Raw genomic sequence first — 20,155 nt, forward strand, 5'->3', positions numbered from 1 at the left:
CAAGATCAGGAGAATTCACTACCTTCCCTCTAAATTAAGGTAACAAATCCAGGCTAGCCTTAAAAATCCGTCTCAAAAATCCATTTAACAATGGGATACTGTAGCTCTGAGGCACCCCCAGTTACATTTGTACACAGCCTCTGCGTTTCATTGTAGGCATTTGTTACATTGATGAACAAAGGATTAAGAACTACGAACACTGACAACCTTCATTAATGTAATTAATGAAATACAGCAGCATTGTATCACTCTTGAAGTTCAATACTTTATTTCTGCCCTTCACCACTGTACCAGAATCCAAGGATTTTCTATCCTCAGCCACTGCTACCACTACTAAAGAAAAATATGAAAGCTAAACTATATGCTCTATTAATTACAAGGAGGTGAACTTGGGAGGTGAAGGGGAAATTTGTTGCTGGTGATGGTTAATAATTACTTGTTCTACACACATGTAGTTCAGTAAATAAACAGGGCATATTGTTGGGTAGTAATTGATTAATTAACATGTTCAGTGGTCTAAGATTGCTGAGTTTGAGATATTGCTCGCAATTAATGAAAGAAAAAAATCTGTTTCTGTTTCTCTGTTTTCTGGACTTTTTCCCTCTCTCCCAAATAGAATGTTAAATGGTTCAAAACCTTAGCTTTTACTTCGAAAAAATGGAACATAGGCTGTACTTTTAAAATATTTCTTTGAAGGGTTCTGACACCAGAAGGGAAGATTTTTAGGGAGGTGTGCCAGGTAAACCCAGTGCAGCTGGATAAACTCTGCTGAGCACAGGTGAACCCGGGTGATGCTGCAGGTGCTCCCTCAGCACGCGGGTGTCCACAAAACCTTTCGAAAAACGCGATTGTCCATTTTTTTTGGTGGCACTCCCACTCCTCCCTCGCTCCCTGCAGGGCTCAGGGTGTCCCTTCCCCTCAGCACGGGCAGCCTTGGTGTGTCTGGCATGGATCCCTAGGGTTGGAAAAGCCCTCCAAGGTCATCGAGTCCAACCTGTGCCCGATCCCTGCCTTGTCCCCAGCCCAGAGCACTGAGCGCCACGTGCAGGAATTCCTTGGACACCTCCAGGGATGGGGACTCCAAAGCTCCCTGGGCAGCCCCAGTGTCTAACCCACCTTTCTGTGAGGAAACTCCTCCCGGTGTCCAACCTGAGCCTCCCCTGGAGTAGTTTACGATGATGTCCTCATCCCGTCCCTGCTCCCTGGGAGCAGAGTCCGACCCTCCATCACTGCCCCTCCTGTCAGGGAGTTGTGCAGAGCCACAAGGTCCTTCCTGAGCCTCCTTTTCTCCAGGCTGAGCCCCTTTCCAGCTCCCTCAGCCTCCCCTGGGGCTCCAGCCCCTTCCCAGCTCCGTTCCCTGCCCCGGACACGCGGGCCGGGCGGCGATTCCCGCTCCCTGCCCGGGCCGTTGTCCAGCTCCGTTCCCGTTCCATTCCCGGGGCTCTCCCCGCTCTGTTCCCATTTCCTTCCCGGGGCCCTCCCCGCTCTGTTCCCGTTCCATTCCCGGGACTCTCCCCGCTCTGTTCCCGTTCCATTCCCGGGACTCTCCCCGCTCTGTTCCCGTTCCGTTCCCGGGACTTTCCCCGCTCTGTTCCCGTTCCGTTCCCGTTCCATTCCCGGGGCTCTCCCCGCTCTGTTCCCGTTCCGTTCCCGTTCCGTTCCCGACTCTTCCCGCTCTGTTCCCGTTCCGTTCCTGTTCCATTCCCGGGGCCCTCCCCGCTCTGTTCCCGTTCCGTTCCCGGGACTCTTCCCGCTCTGTTCCCGTTCCGTTCCCGGGACTCTCCCCGCTCTGTTCCCGTTCCGTTCCCGTTCCGTTCCCGGGACTCTTCCCGCTCTGTTCCCGTTCCGTTCCCGTTCCATTCCCGGGGCCCTCCCCGCTCTGTTCCCGTTCCGTTCCCGGGACTCTCCCCGCTCTGTTCCCGTTCCGTTCCCGTTCCATTCCCGGGACTCTCCCCGCTCTGTTCCCGTTCCGTTCCCGGGACTCTCCCCGCTCTGTTCCCGTTCCGTTCCCGGGACTCTCCCCGCTCTGTTCCCGCTCTGTTCCCGTTCAGTTCCCGTTCCGTTTCCGGGACTCTTCCCGCTCTGTTCCCGTTCCGTTCCCGGGACTGTTCCCGCTCTGTTCCCGTTCCGTTCCCGCTCGGTTCCCGCCCCCGGGCGGCGCAGGCGCGCTGCGGGCCCAGGCGCGGAGCCCCGCGGGATGCGGGCGCTGCTGCGGGCGCTGCACGGAGCGGCCGTGGCGCTGCTGCTGTGGCGGGGCCCCGGCCCGGGCCCGGCCCGTCCCGCCGCCTCCGAGGTGCTGAGCCAGCACCTGCGGCAGCGCCGCCTGCCCCACTGGACCTCGTTCTGCGTCAAGTACAGCGCGGTGCACAACGACCAGTTCGGCCTCTCGCACTTCAACTGGCCCGTGGACGGCGCCAACTACCTGGTGCTGCGCACCGGCTGCTTCCCCTTCATCAAGTACCACTGCTCCCGCGCCGCGCCGCAGGACCTGGCGCTGCAGGACGCCTTCTTCACCGCCCTCAAGGTGCTCAATGCTGGTGAGTCCGGCCCGGGACGGTGCGGTGAGGGGCGGCGAGAGCCGTGAGGGGCAGGAGAGTTCTCAGGGGCGCCATGAGGGGCAGCGAGAGCCCTGAGGGGCGCCGTGAGGGGCAGCGAGCTCCATGATGGACGGCCTGAGGACAGCGAGCTCCATGAGGGACAGTGAGCTCCATGAGGGACAGCGAGCTCCATGATGGACGGCCTGAGGACAGCGAGCTCCATGAGGGACATGTCGCGAGCTCCATGAGGGACATGTCGCGAGCTCCATGAGGGGCGGTCTGAGGACAGCGAGCGCTGGGGCCGGCTGTTCGGACCGGGCAGCTCCGCTCCGAGCTCCCTCTCAATCTCCTTTTCCTTCTCCTTTCCCCTCTCTTTCTCTCTTTTCCCCCTCTTTCCCCCTCTTTCCTCCTCACCTTCTCTGTTCCCCATTCCTCTCTTTCACTCTCTCTGTCCTTTCCCCTCTCCTCCTTCTCTTCCCCCTCGCCCTTTCTCCTTACTCCTCTCGCTCCCTTCTCCCCTAATGCTCTCTTTTCTCCTGGCGCTCTCTGCCTCTCTCGGGCTCAGGGCAGGGGCAGAGCTGTAAATCGATCCCGGCGGGTTTGGTGTGTCCGAGCTGGTGTTTCTGTCACCGCTTGCCACAGGCACAGATCACACGCTTGGTATTTAAGCGGCTCACGCCTTTGGGAGGGAGCGTTTTCCAGCCGGGAATCCGGGATGAACTTTTGTCCTCTAAGCGATTCTGAAGCGAATCTCTGTTTCAGGCAGTGTCTGATGCAGGAATGGTCAGGCTGCTTTGATCCTAATGTGCTGCTGGAAAAAAAAAATATTTTTTATAATAAAAACGCCTTATCAGTACCTTATTAATATCGAAGCAGTTAAGTTTTGAAATATATTATTTCAAAATTTTGGCTGTAGATCCAAAGGTCATTTGAATGCCAGCAATGACAGTGCCATAATATTTAATACATTTTTTATTATCATATTTAATTTTTAAAATTTCCTTGTCTTCACAAGTCTTCAGAGACCTTTTTCTTTTTTTTTTTTTTTTTTCAAAACTTGAACGCTGGTCTAAATTTTCTGATCTTTCCAGAATGACACAGTGAGAAAATATAAGGATTTATTTCTTAATAGCACCTTTAAATTTGTTTTTTTTTTCCCTCCACCCAGTCACACCTTTGTTTTTCTCACAACCACCCTTCATGTTTCATATTTAAATGACTGGAAAACATGATTAAAAAGCATTATATTTCCCTCAGAATCCTGTTTTTAAGCACTTGGATTCAAGCATGTGAAATTCAGTGTTTCTGAATTTGGGGCCTAAATCCACCTCTGTTTTTCCCTTCTAATAAATAGAATATATATATCTATATCTTTATATATCTATATATATCTATCTCAGTTCTGTTAGAGTTGGTAGTTTTGACTGCTGATCTGATTTTCCCCAGAGCAGCTTCATGTTGGTCTGTGGATTCCCTGCCTACTTTTTAAATTTCTGCTCTGATACCCACTCCAATAACTTCAGTGGATGTTCGGGGAGTTTGGGTTTAGTATTTGGAGATACAAATATATATATTTAATCAGTAGAAATCTCGTGTACATGGCAATGTTTCACTTCTTTCATGCTGTTCTCCTCTTGTTTTCTTTTTCTAATAATTCCTGCATATTGCTGCTTCCTGCCTCGTGTCATCAGGAAAGGTGTTGAGCACTGATTGCTGCCTTTAAATAAAGACAGAACATTTCCAAGGCAGCTTTTCCAGCAATGTTTTCCCTGTCGTTTCATTTTGGACTCATGTGAATTTGCAGTTTGGATTTCCCTGGCTAGCTCTGTGTGTGTGTGACGTGTTGTTTTTCTCTCTCCTCAGGCATCCCAACTTTCCTGTATGGAATTGGCTCCTGGTTCTTTGCCCGTGTCACAGAGACTGTTCACACCAGCCATGGCCCAGTCACTATTTATTTTCTAAATAAAGAAGATGAAGGAGCCATGTACTGAACTGCATACCTGTCCTCTGGTGGGTCCTGTGCTACAAATACCTGCTGCCTTTGACTGAAAACAACTCAAAAACTCGGTTTTTACACTGTGTTCTCATGCTCAGTGTGCTGTTTCAGGAAGCTGCGTGGACTTTTTGGTCGTGAGAGGTTTATTTTTGCTGCAGAGGTCTTTGAAGTGGAAGAATTAGAATTTCTGAAGGTATGGCTGGAGGTCAGGGACTGGTGCTGCTGGACAAAGCTGTGGTCATTTAAAGAGATGCATTTATCAGCTCAGAGAACTGAACTGCAGCCTGTGGGCAAGGAGCCTGACATTTCCAGAGTGTCCCTGAAAAGGTAAAGCTGCTCAGGTGTACATCCTGGCTAGATATTTCACAATTAGTTCATTGTCACAGCTCTAACTCTGTGAATGTCTGAATGAATCTGTGGTACTGAGTAGGCACAATCACCTGGAAGAGCCCTTGGGGGGAAAAAAAGCCCCACTCTAAAAGAAGTGCAAAATGGCTGTTTGGCATTTCTTGAAATGATATTTAAATAAAATATCCAAAAGATATCTCATGCTTTTATCTTTGGCAATTCTTGAGCTCCAGATGTGTGTTATTTTTCTTCTGATTGCTTTATAGGTGAGTACAAAATGTAAGTGATGTAGAAGATTTAGTCCCCTGTGCTAATTCACTGGTATTTTTAATTAGTGAGGAGAATGAGAAGAGTTATACAAGAACATCTCAGTGTTTTGGATGCAAAATAACTGATTGCTCCAACTGTATGCAAGCACAACTTTATGCACAAACAATGACAAAATGACTTCATATCAGTTGGAAACCTGGGCAATAAGAAAGGGCAAGTATTTGGATGGTGGAAACGTGGAATTAATGGGAGCAGGAAGGAAATTAATGGAAATGGGACAGGATCTATTGCTGGGTGCTGGGATTTTGTGCCAGCAATTAACAGCTGGTGATGGAAGTTGGTAGTTTCAGTTTTCATCAGTCAAAAATAAAGGTTAGAGGGCTGGTTTGAGGGGTAATCACTTCTCCTCAATGAATGACTATCAAGCTATGACTACAGTGTAATGTAATTTAAATTCTTGCAGACTTAATTCCAGATAGTAGAAGTGTTTCTCACTTAGTGAAGCAGCACGTGTGGCTTTTCTAAAAGCAGCACTGAACACTTGAATCAGAGAAGTGTCAAGTTTTGCAGAATATTCTTGCCACAAGTTAAATGTCTCCAAGATGAAGAGATGGCATTGCAAGCATCCTCATTAATAAGAAAAACTGCAGGTAACGTTTTCCTCAGAGCTGGTTTTCACTGCAGCTCATAAGTTTAAAGTCAAACACTGCTCATTCATTGCCACAGAGCTCATCAATACCTGGCTGTAAAGCTTTAGGCTCAACACAAGGTTGATAAAATGGTTTTTAATTACCAGACCATAAATACAGCTCTTCAGTGGAGCTGCAGCTCGTTTGATTTCTGATAATGGGCGCTGCTGACTTTGCTTACCTGTTTTCCAATAAATGCAGCAGCACCCCTGTCCACGCAGTGATGGGCAGGGCTCCTTGGAGAACATCTCTGACAAACTGCTCTATTGATTGCTGCCACTGCGTGCTGCTGGCACCATTAAACAGAGCCCTGATCTGTTCAATGAGCTCACTGTGTAACAATTAAGCAAATGTAATATTTTCTTGTATTACATGAAAATCAATGGACCTCTTGCTCTTAGGAAGTTGATGGTGCTAAAGGATGAACTGGGAGATGGCTGAGGGCAGAGTGCAGCTATGGCATCACTCATTCCTCTCACTGAGGCTTGGGTGGGAGCTCTTCAGGGGCAGCATGAGCTCTTTGTAAGGATAACTTGAGTTACTAAATCGTGTTGGAATCATCCTCGTAAGCATAACACAAACCCGGTGGCTTCTTCTCAAAGATAAAACCTTTCGTTTGACTTTTCACTGGTGCTATAAATGCCAACTTCATGGCATCTGTTCTGTACCACTCACGTGATAGATACTGAGGGCCAGGAAGGTTTGTACCACGTCTCAAAAATGTCTGCAGCACTCAGGAATAATTGATCCACAAAATGACCTTTCTGACTTGGGAGAGATTCGATTTTCCCCGCCTCCCACTTGAAATAAAGTTTAGTTCCCCTTACAAGCCTCGCCTTAATTATCTCTTTGCTGACGTTTAAATGAGGGAGAGATGAGGTCCCAGAGTTTTGTTTCACCTCCCTTAACTACTCCAGAGAAACAAAACCCCGAGGATCGGGTGGCTCCTCCTTGTAGCACCTCTTTAAAAATTAACGATTCTTGGGGGCACCTGAAGCTGGAGGAGCTGCTGGTGTCACCCCTGAGCCAGGTCAGCGGGCTCGGGTGTCCCAGTTAAACTCTGCTCCTGTAAATTAATGGGAAATGCAGCTGCTCTGCTGAAAGATCAATGTCCAATAAAGGCTGCACAATCAAATCTTGTTGCAATGATTGAGGTGCTTAATTGCCTTTCAAAGATAAGGTGGTAATCAACACAACGTTCAGCTGATCTTTTTCACCGCCTCAGTTGCGCTCTAATGGCAGAGCCGAGGCAGGATCTTTAACTACTTATACTTATTAAATCTTACGTGGCTTCTGCAAAATTACTTAAGCCACACAATCGATAAACCCCTGCTCTTAATTACTATATTTCACTTGCAGACCTTTTTGTGTGGTTGATAAATGTTTCGCCAGAGCCTCTGCGGTGCTAACGAGCTACCCCAAGAAATGCCCCTGGCTGCTGCTGTCTCCTCCAAATTTTGCTTAAACGCTGGTGGGTTTGTTTATTTTCCTGAAGTTTTGGTGCTGGTGATGAAAACGTGGTGCAGGCAGTTGATTCTGTTGGAATATTTGTAGATTTAGTATCACTCCTTATCACCAGTTGATGAACTACTTGCGGGTGGACCCGGTTCAACGTAAAGTCCTTAACTTTTGTAAATTAATTCTGGATTTAAAGATTGGATTGGAACTCCTAAATATTTACGATTGGTACTCTCATCTTGTGTGAAAAATCAGTTTTTGTGCTCCTTGCCTGCTCCCCTCTCTTTCCCTGGAGCAATATCCAGAGCTTTTCTCCTGCTGACCTTCCAGTGACTTAGGTAGAATTTAAATCTGTCCTCACCTTACCTTGTGTGTTGATCTAAATCCCCTCACAAACCATAATTCTACATCTCCCTGCTGTATGTTGTTATTATTGAATGAAATTTAGGTATTTTTAATGGCTGAATGCCCTTAGGCCTCTGGTTTAAAGCAACTTTTCCTGAAGCAAAGGGGATTCTGCTTCATGTATTATTTACTGTGGCCATTTAATTTATATTGGCTTTTGCTGTAGCTCCTTCATCATGTTCACTACAGAAAAGTTCATAATTCTGAGAGTTGTCTTAATTTCCCCCCCCATTTCTGGAAAACAGAAGTCATGATTTAAATTTTGGGCTGTATTTTTCAGTTCAAATACACCTAAGAAAAAGTGGCAGCTTCAGCATTGCAGCCAGGAAACGCAGAATCAAAACTGTCACTAATATATTGCAAGTTTGCTTAAAAGATTTCTTTTCTTTTCTAGAAAAGAATAAGATGTTGGCTTTGCATTTAAGTCCTAAAAAGTACAACACAAACAACTTAAGAGTGACTTTGAAAGTAGTTGCATCACTTTTATGAGCCCTGTTGTAGTTAATTATAAAACCAATTTATTACTTGCAGTGATATTAATAATCCCAATAGAATTAAAAGTGGAAAACGTGATTAAAAGCAATCCTTCAGACAAAAATTCTGATCAAGGGAACTTTGAAATGTAAATATCAGAACACTGATTTTTGAACAAGAATACAAAGTTTACTGTGAAAAAAGAGCTCTGAGATGTGTTGGAGGGCAGTGAATTGCCCTGTGAACTGAAAATACGAATTTATTTCCTGACATTTGGGTCCCAAACAGTCCTTTCTTGTTCCAGAGAAACTGCAGAGTGCCCGAGAGGGGCAGTGGGAAGTTTGCTGGAAGTTTTAGTGCCATTTTTAAGGAATCTGAATCTCTCCACGCTGCACTTGGTGAGTCTTTCCAGGGAAGAATATCTTTAGACTAAAGCCTGGACACTGCTGACCTATTTTTCACGAGCCTCAGGGAATTCAGCTTGCTGCATTCACAGGCAAGTGAAAGGAGAAAAAAAAAAAAAGTGAATTTCACCATGATACGTTATTTATCAACACAGAAAGTTAGGTATTAATATCTTTCCAAAAAAAGACAAGGAAATATGTGCTGCTAAAACAACCACCAGGTGCCATTTTTTCTAGAAAACTGAAGAGTTAGTCCTTTTTTTTTATTTATAATTCCAGCCTAGAAACTGGTGCAGGGATGATAAATTGAATTTGGTGAATCCCGATTCCTCCAGGTGTGTTTTATACTCCGTGTCTAAATTCCAGGTAAGGTGGCACAGCACTGGTGACACATTATTCCAAAATATTTTAAGAGTGAAACGGGAGTTATTTAGCCTTTTACATAATAAATTATTATGTAACATTATTCCTAGGTGACAGCTGGAAAAATTCTAATAATGATCAGGTCAATGGAGATGCTGAGTAGGATCCAGAAAAAAAATCATAGCATTTTCTGTCCTCAGCATCTTATCTTCCCTGTGCCTCTTCCCTTTTATCCAAGGGGATGAGTGCAGGACTGGGGGAATTGGGAATCCTAATTCTGGTTTTAATTCATTTTCAGCTGACCCACTGCTGGGATCGAGCTCCCACCTCCCTCCTCAGGGCAAGGAAAACCTGAATCCACACCCTGCCACACGAATATTCAACTCAGCTCTTGTTTTCCTCCCTCTTCTTTTTACAGAATTCTGGTGGAGGCACCCAAACCTCCGTTACAGGATGTTTGTGACAGGGAAAAGACAGAAAATTACTTGTATTGGGCAACTTCCTTTGCAGTGGCCATTCAAAAAGTAATAACTGATTTCCTTAACTTTTGGAGGACCCTGCAAATTTATCCTGCTAAGCAAACCACTGGGAGACAGCATTTTTTCCATCCTCACGGAGACTCCTGTGAGATTCCAATGATTTTTTTCCCCCCCCCCCTCCCCTCCCGTGTCAGCATTCTGCTTTTTTTCCCCTGGAAATTAAATATTTATTTCCTCGCCGTGGCCACCTCGGGATGCTCTCAGTCCTCTCCAGTGGCTCTGGAAAGCAGCAGAGAGCAGCAGCACACTGCAAGTGGCTGCAGCTGCTGGGAGCCACCAAGGGAGGAGGTTTCCCCTTCAGAAATTTAAAAAAAAAAAAACCCACAAAATTTTAAAAATTAAAAAAGATGTAAAGAGGTTGTGGGCTTCACAAGCATTGCTAAGTCGTTCCTTTGTGGATTTTGTGGTGTTTCCTTAGGGGGAGATTTTGGAGACGTGGTTATAAATGTTGTGCTGTCTGCATTTAGGGGGGAAAATCAGGCTGCTGTGTTGTTTTTTAGTGGGGATTCTGAAATCCTTGCACTGGGAACTCGAACTTGTTGAGGGGAAGATTCTTGGGCTACTCAAATGCAGAACTCGAAGGATATTTTTTATATTTAAAAAAAAACCACAAAACTTGCATTGTGTTCTCAATTTCCCCCCCAGCATTAAGGAACAATCTATAAAAAGAAATCGTGACATCTCACGACAAAACTTCTGCAGGATGATAAAATAAATATCCATTTGTTTAAAATGGCGTGTTTCAACTTGAGAATTTCTGATTAAACTTGGGTTTTAAAGAAGCCTGTGGCAAAAACCAAGCCTGTATCAATAAACAAGTGCTTGACGTGCTGTACTTCTTAAGATATAAAAACCCTTCAAGTTTGATTACACAAATCAGAATGGGGGATTAAGGTTATGATTAGCCCTGGAAAATCGACGTAATATTTATGCAAATTTGGCAAATTGAGTTGGTTTTCCCCATAGCCTCGTAAATGAAGAAGACATTCTAGAAAAATTGCAGGTCTATAGAAATCCCATCATTTTGTGTCCCATTCTTTAAAATTTAATAGAAAATGAATCTGATTGAAATGGAGCTGAGTGAAAGGTACACAGGGACTGCAGGTAAAAGGTTCATTTGAGCAGAAAGATGTCTGTGTGGGCACCACCAGTCCCCTAGATCCTTAGGAGCTGGGGCTCTATTAATTTTTAGTATGGGATCTAAATTATAAAGTTATTGAACAGAGAGAGAATTTATCTCTGTTAATGGCCATTGATTTTTTTTTTTTTTTCCTAAAGCTCAAACAAAGTAGAATTGGAATATGAAGAAGCTTGAAGACGTTTCAGGAATTAAATATACCTCCCACTTCCCCCCTCTAAATTGATAAAATAACTCAAATAGTCCAGTTTGTCAGAGATGATAATGTGAGAGAGTGTGATAAAATGCACAGATCAATAGCCCACAATTGAGATTAATGCTGTTCTGTTAAAAAAAAATAAAATAAATAAAGAAGTGCATTGTTTTATGCCGCAGAGCTGTGTGGAGCAGAGAGCTTTCCCTGTGACTTGTGGCAGTGAAAAGCTTGTTCTGAAAGCTGAACTTGGCGTTTTGGATGGCAGAGCTGGCAGAACACGTTCTGGCTTGCTGAGGTGGGCAGGGATTTTCTTCCCTCAGAAAGAAGGGTCGTGCTTTGGACCGGGCTGGCTCCAGTGGCATCACTGACAGCCGGGGAAGGATGTACCAGATGTCCAGAAAGGGTACCCGGACACGAGCCCTGGACATGGGGCTGGGGGGGCAGAGGGGAAGGGACAGGCAGCGGTGGGACACCAGCTCCCATCCCAGAGCCATTCCTGGTACCCATTCCCAGAGCCTGTTCCTGTTCCCAGAGCCATTCCTGGTACCCATTCCCAGAGCCTGTTCCTGTTCCCAGAGCCATTCCTGGTACCCATTCCCAGAGCCTGTTCCTGTTCCCAGAGCCATTCCTGGTACCCATTCCCAGAGCCTGTTCCTGTTCCCAGAACCTGTTCCCATTCCCAGAGCCTGTTCCTCTTCCCAGTGCCTGTTCCCATTCCCAGAGCCATTCCTGGTACCCATTCCCAGAGCCTGTTCCTGTTCCCAGAGCCATTCCTGGTACCCATTCCCAGAGCCTGTTCCTGTTCCCAGAACCTGTTCCCATTCCCAGAGCCTGTTCCTCTTCCCAGTGCCTGTTCCCATTCCCAGAGCCATTCCTGGTACCCATTCCCAGAGCCTGTTCCTGTTCCCAGAGCCATTCCTGGTACCCATTCCCAGAGCCTGTTCCTGTTCCCAGAGCCTGTTCCCATTCCCAGAGCCTGTTCCTCTTCCCAGTGCCTGTTCCCATTCCCAGAGCCATTCCTGGTACCCATTCCCAGAGCCTGTTCCTGTTCCCAGAGCCATTCCTGGTACCCATTCCCAGAGCCTGTTCCTGTTCCCAGAGCCTGCTCCCATTCACAGAGCCATTCCTGGTACCCATTCCCAGAGCCTGTTCCTCTTCCCAGTGCCTGTTCCCATTCCCAGAGCCATTCCTGGTACCCATTCCCAGAGCCTGTTCCTGTTCCCAGAGCCATTCCTGGTTCCCATTCCCAGAGCCTGTTCCCGTTCCCAGAGCCTGTTCCTGTTCCCAGAGCCATTCCTGGTACCCATTCCCAGAGCCTGTTCCCGTTCCCAGAGCCTGTTCCCGTTCCCAGAGCCATTCCTGGTACCCATTCCCAGAGCCTGTTCCCCTTCCCAGTGCCTGTTCCTGTTCCCAGAGCCATTCCTGGTTCCCATTCCCAGAGCTTGTTCCTGTTCCCAGTGCCTGTTCCTGTTCCCAGAGCCATTCCTGGTTCCCATTCCCAGTGCCTGTTCCTGTTCCCAGTGCCATTCCTAGTACCCATTCCCAGAGCCTGTTCCCCTTCCCAGTGCCTGTTCTTGTTCCCACTGCCATTCCTGGTTCCCATTCCCAGTGCCTGTTCCTGTTCCCAGTGCCATTCCTGGTTCCCATTCCCAGTGCCTGTTCCCATTCCCAGTGCCATTCCTGGTTCCCATTCCCAGTGCCTGTTCCTGTTCCCAGTGCCATTCCTGGTTCCCATTCCCAGTGCCTGTTCCCATTCCCAGTGCCATTCCTGGTTCCCATTCCCAGTGCCATTCCTGGTTCCCATTCCCAGTGCCTGTTCCTGTTCCCAGTGCCATTCCTGGTTCCCATTCCCAGTGCCTGTTCCCATTCCCAGTGCCTGTTCCCATTCCCAGTGCCATTCCTGGTTCCCATTCCCAGTGCCTGTTCCCATTCCCAGTGCCATTCCTGGTTCCCATTCCCAGTGCCTGTTCCTGTTCCCAGAGCCATTCCTGGTTCCCGTTCCTAGAGCCTGTTCCCATAGCCCATTCTCAGTTCCCATTCCCACAGCCCGTTTCCAGTTCCCGTTCCCAGATCCCATTCCCGGTTTGCTCTGCAGGACGGGCAGGGATGGGCACAGAACCACGAGGGCTGGGGGAGACCTTGGGGCTCACCGAGCCCAACCTCACCCAGCACCCCCAAATCCGTCCCGTGTCCCCGAGCGACACATTCGGACATCCCTGGACACTTCCAGTGACTCCCCCATCTCCTGGGCAGGTTTTCCCGGCGCAGCTGGCACGGTCCACGTGTTCGTGTTTGTTTTTGCGTTGGGACAACCCGGACCGAACCCCGGGAGCAGCCCCAGCCCCTCCGTCCGCGGACTCCGCATCGCTTCCAGCGGGGATCCCAGCCTGGCCCGGCTGCGCTTTTCCTGCCGGAGCACACGGCACAATACGAGAACACAACCCAACACGGAGCAGCCGGCGCCGCCTCCTCCCCTTCCTCCTCCTCCTCCTCCCGCTCTACATCCCCTCCTCCCGGGGCTCCGTTTTGGTTCCGGGGCAGCGGCTCCTTCCTGCGGGAGGGCGGTGCGGGCAGCGCCCGGCCCGGCTCGGCTCGGCCCGGCCCGGCCCGGTTCCGCAGCATGTGAGCCCGCGGGGCGGGGATGCTCTGGCTGCTCTGCGGCCCCTCCGGCGCCATGGACAGCCAGGCGCTCGTCATCCGCATCCAGATCCCCGACGGAGCCGCCGTGGACTGGACCGTGCACTCCGCACCGCAGCTGCTCTTCAGGGATGTGCTGGTGAGCGAGGGAGGGGATCGGAGCCCTGAGCCAGCCCGGGGGATGTCACCGGGATCCCTGTCCCAGCCCGGGGGATGTCACCGGGATCCCTGTCCCAGCCCGGGGGATGTCACTGGGATCCCTCACCCATCCCAGGGGATGTCACCGGGATCCCTGTCCCATCCCTTTGGATGTCACCGGGATCCCTGTCCCATCCCAGGGAATGTCACCGGGATCCCTCACCCATCCCAGGGGATGTCACCGGGATCCCTCACCCATCCCAGGGGATGTCACCGGGATCCCTGTCCCATCCCAGGGGATGTCACCGGGATCCCTCTCCCATCCCTTTGGATGTCACCGGGATCCCTGTCCCATCCCAGGGGATGTCACCGGGATCCCTGTCCCATCCCTTTGGATGTCACCGGGATCCCTCACCCATCCCTTTGGATGTCACCGGGATCCCTGTCCCATCCCTTTGGATGTCACCGGGATCCCTGTCCCATCCCAGGGAATGTCACCGGGATCCCTGTCCCATCCCTTTGGATGTCACCGGGATCCCTCTCCCATCCCAGGGGATGTCACCGGGATCCCTGTCCCATCCCTTTGGATGTCACCGGGATCCCTCACCCATCCCAGGGGATGTCACCGGGATCCCTGTCCCATCCCAGGGGATGTCACCGGGATCCCTGTCCCAGCCCGGGGGATGCGGGAGGTGCCACCCTGCCCCGCTCTGTGCCAAGGGGGTGTCCGGGTCCCTCCCTGGATGGTGGGAAGTGTTGTTCTCGTGTATTTCGGCTGAAGGTTTTAATGGCAGAAGTGGTTTTGGTAGGGATTGACAAAAAATGCCCGTCCCGGGACAGCAGCGGTGATCCGAGGTTTTGGGAGGGGCCAGGAGGGAGCATCGTGCCGTGGGTTGGGCAGGGCTGGAAGGAACCTCGAGAGTCCCCAAATCCCCTACCCTGAGCAGGGACATCTCCAGGTCGGGGCATCCCCTCCTCCGTGCCTTGGGGTGGGCGAGGCACGGATGGAAAAAGCTGTGCTTTGGGAAGGAACATTCCCTGCTCAGGAAAAGGGTCGGGCTCTGCACCTGGGCTGGGGCCACACCTGCTCGTGGGGGCTTTTCCCCTGGCCGGGCTGGGGCTCTGTGGGGTCCCCGTGGGCCTCAGCCCCTTCCCTGCCCTGGTTCTGGTCCATCTGCACCCAGGGATGCTCTGCTTCCTCAGGAGTGCAGTGGGTGTTTATTTACCCCACTCGTGACTGCAGTGGGTGTTTATTTACCCCACTGGGGACTGCAGTGGGTGTTTATTTACCCCACTGGGGACTGCAGTGGGTGTTTATTTACCCCACTCGTGAGTGCAGTGGGTGTTTATTTACCCCACTCAGGAGTGCAGTGGGTGTTTATTTACCCCACTGGGGACTGCAGTGGGTGTTTATTTACCCCACTCAGGACTGCAGTGGGTGTTTATTTACCCCACTGGGGACTGCAGTGGGTGTTTATTTACCCCACTCGTGAGTGCAGTGGGTGTTTATTTACCCCACTCAGGAGTGCAGTGGGTGTTTATTTACCCCACTCGGGACTGCAGTGGGTGTTTATTTACCCCACTCGTGAGTGCAGTGGGTGTTTATTTACCCCACTCGTGAGTGCAGTGGGTGTTTATTTACCCCACTCGTGACTGCAGTGGGTGTTTATTTACCCCACTCGTGAGTGCAGTGGGTGTTTATTTACCCCACTCAGGACTGCAGTGGGTGTTTATTTACCCCACTGGGGAGTGAAATGAAATGAAATGAAATAAAGGTGTGGTTGGTTATAAAAGTAATGGAAGTTCTCGTGTGGTGCCAGCAAAAATCAAAAAATAAAAATCAAAAATTAAAAATCAAAAATCAAAAATTAAAAATTAAAAATCAAAAATAAAGAATCAAAAATTAAAAATTAAAAATCAAAAATCAAAAATCAAAAATCAAAAATCAAAAATTAAAAATCAAAAATTAAAAATTAAAAATCAAAAAATCAAGAATCAAAAATCGAAAATCAAGAATCCAAAATCCCGTTCCCAATCCCTCAATTCTTGGGCTTTTTGGGTTTTTTTGGGGATTTTTTTGGGTATTTTTTGGGGGTTTTTTTGGTTTTTTTGGGGTTTTTTGGGGGTTTTTTTTTGGTTGTTTTTGAGGTTTTTTTGGGGGGAGTTTTTGGGGTTTTTTTGCTTTTTTGGGTTTTTTTGGGTATTTTTTGGGTTTTGGGGGTTTTTTTGGTTTTTTTGGTTTTTTGGGTTTTTTTTTTGTTTTTTTTGTGGTTTTTTTGTTTTTTGTGGTTTTTTTTGTTTTTTGTGGTTTTTTGGGGTTTTTTGGGGTTTTTTTGGTATTTTTTTGCTTTTTTGGGGATTTTTTTGGGTATTTTTTGGGTTTTTTTTTGGTTTTTTTGGGGTTTTTTGGGGTTTTTTTTTTGGTTGTTTTTGAGGTTTTTTTGGGGGGAGTTTTTGGGTTTTTTTTGCTTTTTTGGGTTTTTTTGGGTATTTTTTGGGTTTTGGGGGTTTTTTTTGTTTTTTTTGGTTTTTTGGGGTTTTTTTTTGTTTTTTTTGTGGTTTTTTTGTTTTTTGTGGTTTTTTTTGTTTTTTGTGGTTTTTTGGTATTTTTTTGCTTTTTTGGGGATTTTTTTGGGTATTTTTTGGGTTTTTTTTTTGGTTTTTTTGGGGTTTTTTGGGGTTTTTTTATTGGTTGTTTTTGAGGTTTTTTTGGGGGGAGTTTTTGGGTTTTTTTTGCTTTTTTGGGTTTTTTTGGGTATTTTTTGGGTTTTGGGGGTTTTTTTGGTTTTTTTGGTTTTTTGGGTTTTTTTTTTGTTTTTTTTGTGTTTTTTTTGTTTTTTGTGGTTTTTTTTTGTTTTTTGTGGTTTTTTTGGGTTTTTTGGGGTTTTTTTGGTTTTTTTTTGCTTTTTTGGGTATTTTGGGGTTTTTTTGTTTTTTTTTCAGTTATTTTTTTGGGGTTTTTTGGGGTTTTTTTTTGTGTTTTTTGGTGTGCTGTTTTTTTGTCTGTTTTTTTAACCTTTATTAATTTTCCGTGACATTTTTAGGATGTCATTGGTCAAGTTTTACCAGATGCAACGACCACGGCGTTTGAGTGTGAGTGGGGCTTCCATCAAACAATCCCCGAGTGATTCCTTCCTTCCTCCCTTCACCTGCCCAGTTCTTTCTTTATTTATTTCTTTATCCACCCAGTTATTTCTTTATTTATTTCTTTATCCATCCAGTTCTTTATTTCTTTCTTTATCCATCCAGTTCTTTCTTTATTTATTTCTTTATCCATCCAGTTCTTTCTTTATTTATTTCTTTATCCATCCAGTTCTTTATTTCTTTCTTTATCCATCCAGTTCTTTCTTTATTTCTTTCTTTATCCATCCAGTTCTTTCTTTATTTATTTCTTTATCCATCCAGTTCTTTCTTTATTTCTTTATCCATCCAGTTCTTTCTTTATTTGTTTCTTTATCCATCCAGTTCTTTCTTTATTTATTTCTTTATCCATCCAGTTCTTTCTTTATTTCTTTCTTTATCCATCCAGTTCTTTATTTCTTTCTTTATCCATCCAGTTATTTCTTTATTTCTTTCTTTATCCATCCAGTTCTTTCTTTATTTATTTCTTTATCCATCCAGTTCTTTCTTTATTTATTTCTTTATCCATCCAGTTCTTTCTTTATTTCTTTCTTTATCCATCCAGTTCTTTATTTCTTTCTTTATCCATCCAGTTATTTCTTTATTTCTTTCTTTATCCATCCAGTTCTTTCTTTATTTATTTCTTTATCCATCCAGTTCTTTCTTTATTTCTTTCTTTATCCATCCAGTTATGTCTTTATTTCTTTCTTTATCCATCCAGTTCTTTATTTCTTTCTTTCTTTATCCATCCAGTTCTTTCTTTATTTGTTTCTTTATCCATCCAGTTATTTATTTCTCTATCACATTATTTATTTATCTATTTATTTCATCTTTTATTTATCTATCTATCTATCCATCTATCTATCCATCTATCTATTCATCTATCTATTCATTTATTTATTTATCTATTTTTTTATCTATTTTTTTATTTATTTCTCTATCCAGTTCTTTCTTTATTTCTTTCTTTATCCATCCAGTCCTTTCTTTATTTATTTCTTTATCCATCCAGTTCTTTCTTTATTTCTTTCTTTATCCATCCAGTTATTTATTTCTCTATCACATTATTTATTTATCTATTTATTTCATCTTTTATTTATCTATCTATCTATCCATCTATCTATTCATTTATTTATTTATCTATTTTTTTATCTATTTTTTTATTTATTTCTCTATCCAGTTATTTCTTTATTTCTTTCTTTATCCATCCAGTTCTTTCTTTATTTATTTCTTTATCCATCCAGTTCTTTCTTTATTTATTTCTTTATCCATCCAGTTCTTTCTTTATTTATTTCTTTATCCATCCAGTTCTTTCTTTATTTCTTTCTTTATCCATCCAGTTCTTTCTTTATTTATTTCTTTATCCATCCAGTTATTTATTTCTCTATCACATTATTTATTTATCTATTTATTTCATCATTTATTTATTTATCTATCTATCCATCTATCTATTCATTTATTTATTTATCTATTTTTTATCTATTTTTTTATTTATTTCTCTATCCAGTTATTTCTTTTTCCATCCAGTTATTTATTTCTCTATCCAGTTATTTATTTATCTATTTATTTCATCATTTATTTATTTATCTATCTATATATCTATTTATTTATTTATTTATTTATTTATGTATAATATATTTATTTATTTATTTATTTATCTATTCGTTTATCTATTTATTTAATTATTTATATATTTATTTAATTATTTATCTATTTATTTATTTAATTATATTTATTTATTTATCTATTTTTAATCTATTTATTTATATATTTATTTATCTATCTATCTATCTATTTATTTTTTATCTATGTTTATTTATTTGTTTATTTATTTATCTATTTTCTATTTATTTATTTATTTATCTATTTATTTATCAATCTATTTATTTTCATATTTATTTATTTATTTGTCTGTCTATTTATTTATTTATTTATTTACCTCTTTATTTCTTTCTTTCTTTATCTATTTATCTATTTATTTAATTATTTACCTATCTTTATTTATTTATCTATCTATTTATTTATCTATTTATTTTTTATCTATTTATTTATTTATTTATCTATTTATCTATTTATTTTTTATCTATCTATATTTATTTATCTATTTTCTATCTATTTATCTATTTATTTATCGATCTATTTATTTATAGATATATTTATTTATTTATATATCTATTTATCAATCTATTTATTTATTTATCTATCTATCGATTTATTTACTATTTTTATTATTTTTTTTAAATTTTTATTTTGGGGGTGCTGTAATTAAAACCAACAAACAACATTTACAATTAATATGATTTATTTTTGTTGGTTTGTCCTAATTTAAAATAAATATTTCCCATTGTATCTGTGCATTAATGCAGCTTTAACAAAGGCCACAATTCCAGGTTTGGGGTTTTTTTGGGGTTTTTTGGGGTTTGTTTGGGATTTGTTTGGGTTTTTTTGGGGTTCGTTTGGTTCTTTTGGGATTTGTTTGGTTCTTTTGGGATTTGTTTGGGTTTTTTTGGGTTTATTTGGTTCTTTTGGGTTTGTTTGGTTCTTTGGGGTTTGTTTGGGTTCTTTTGGGGTTTGTTTGGTTCTTTGGGGTTTGTTTTTTTTGGGATTCGTTTGTTTTTTTTTGGGGTTTGTTTGGTTCTTTGGGGTTCGTTTGGTTCTTTTGGGATTTGTTTGGGTTATTTTGGGTTTATTTGGTTTTTTTTTGGGTTTGTTTGGTTCTTTGGGGTTCGTTTGTTTTTTTTTGGGTTCGTTTGGTTCTTTGGGGTTCGTTTGGTTCTTTGGGGGTTTTCTCCCCATGTTTTTATCCCGTGGTTTCATTTGGTGCCCCGAGTCCCGCGAGGGCTGTGCTGCTCACGCTGTCCCTGCTCTCCCTCCCTGCTGTCCCGGCAGACGAGGATGAGGATGGAGATCGGATCACGGTCAGGAGCGACGAGGAGATGAAGGCCATGCTCTCCTATGTAAGTCAAACACCCCAAATCCTCCTTTTTGGGGGTTTTTCCCTTTTTATTTTCCCCACTTTTATAAATTTTTTCTCCCCCCTGTTGATTTTTTCTTCTCTTTTTTCCCCCCCCATTGATTTTTTCATCTCTTTTTAAATTTCTTTTTTTTTCCCCTGTTGATTTTTTCATCTCTTTTTAAATTTCTTTTTTTTCCCCCCCATTGATTTTTTTCATCTCTTTTTAATTTTTTCTCCCCCCTGTTGATTTTTTCTTCTCTTTTTTTCCCCTGTTGATTTTTTCATCTCTTTTAAATTTCTTTTTTTTTTTCCCCTGTTGATTTTCTTCATCTCTTTTTTTTTCCCCCTGTTGATTTTTTCATCTCTTTTCAAATTTCTTTTTTCTCCCTGTTGATTTTTTTTCATCATTTTTTCCCCCCGTTGATTTTTTTCATCTCTTTTTAATTTTTTTCTCCCCCCTGTTGAGTTTTTTCATCTCTTTTTTTTCCCC

General features: G+C 44.0%; 2 protein-coding genes across 3 annotated transcripts in view; both read left to right on the top strand.

Moving 5' to 3' along the window:
• The first annotated feature begins 2,197 nt into the window (after positions 1-2,197).
• On the top strand, positions 2,198-4,742 carry C13H15orf61 (chromosome 13 C15orf61 homolog). Its single transcript, XM_062501726.1, has 2 exons — positions 2,198-2,537; positions 4,401-4,742. Exons 1-2 carry the CDS (start codon positions 2,198-2,200, stop codon positions 4,526-4,528), a joined length of 468 nt encoding a protein of 155 aa, XP_062357710.1. The 3' UTR covers positions 4,529-4,742.
• An 8,672-nt stretch (positions 4,743-13,414) lies between these two features.
• Positions 13,415-20,155, top strand: part of MAP2K5 (mitogen-activated protein kinase kinase 5) — a 146,282-nt gene continuing 139,541 nt past the window's right edge. For both annotated transcript variants that reach the window (XM_062501727.1, XM_062501728.1), the window contains exons 1-3: positions 13,415-13,593; positions 16,637-16,685; positions 19,599-19,666. In XM_062501727.1, the coding sequence (XP_062357711.1) occupies positions 13,459-13,593; positions 16,637-16,685; positions 19,599-19,666 (252 nt within the window). In that variant the 5' untranslated portion in view covers positions 13,415-13,458. The remainder of the gene's footprint in view (positions 13,594-16,636; positions 16,686-19,598; positions 19,667-20,155) is intronic.

This window comes from Cinclus cinclus, chromosome 13, assembly GCF_963662255.1.
Source record: "Cinclus cinclus chromosome 13, bCinCin1.1, whole genome shotgun sequence".
In the NCBI taxonomy this organism is placed as follows: Eukaryota; Metazoa; Chordata; class Aves; order Passeriformes; family Cinclidae; genus Cinclus; species Cinclus cinclus.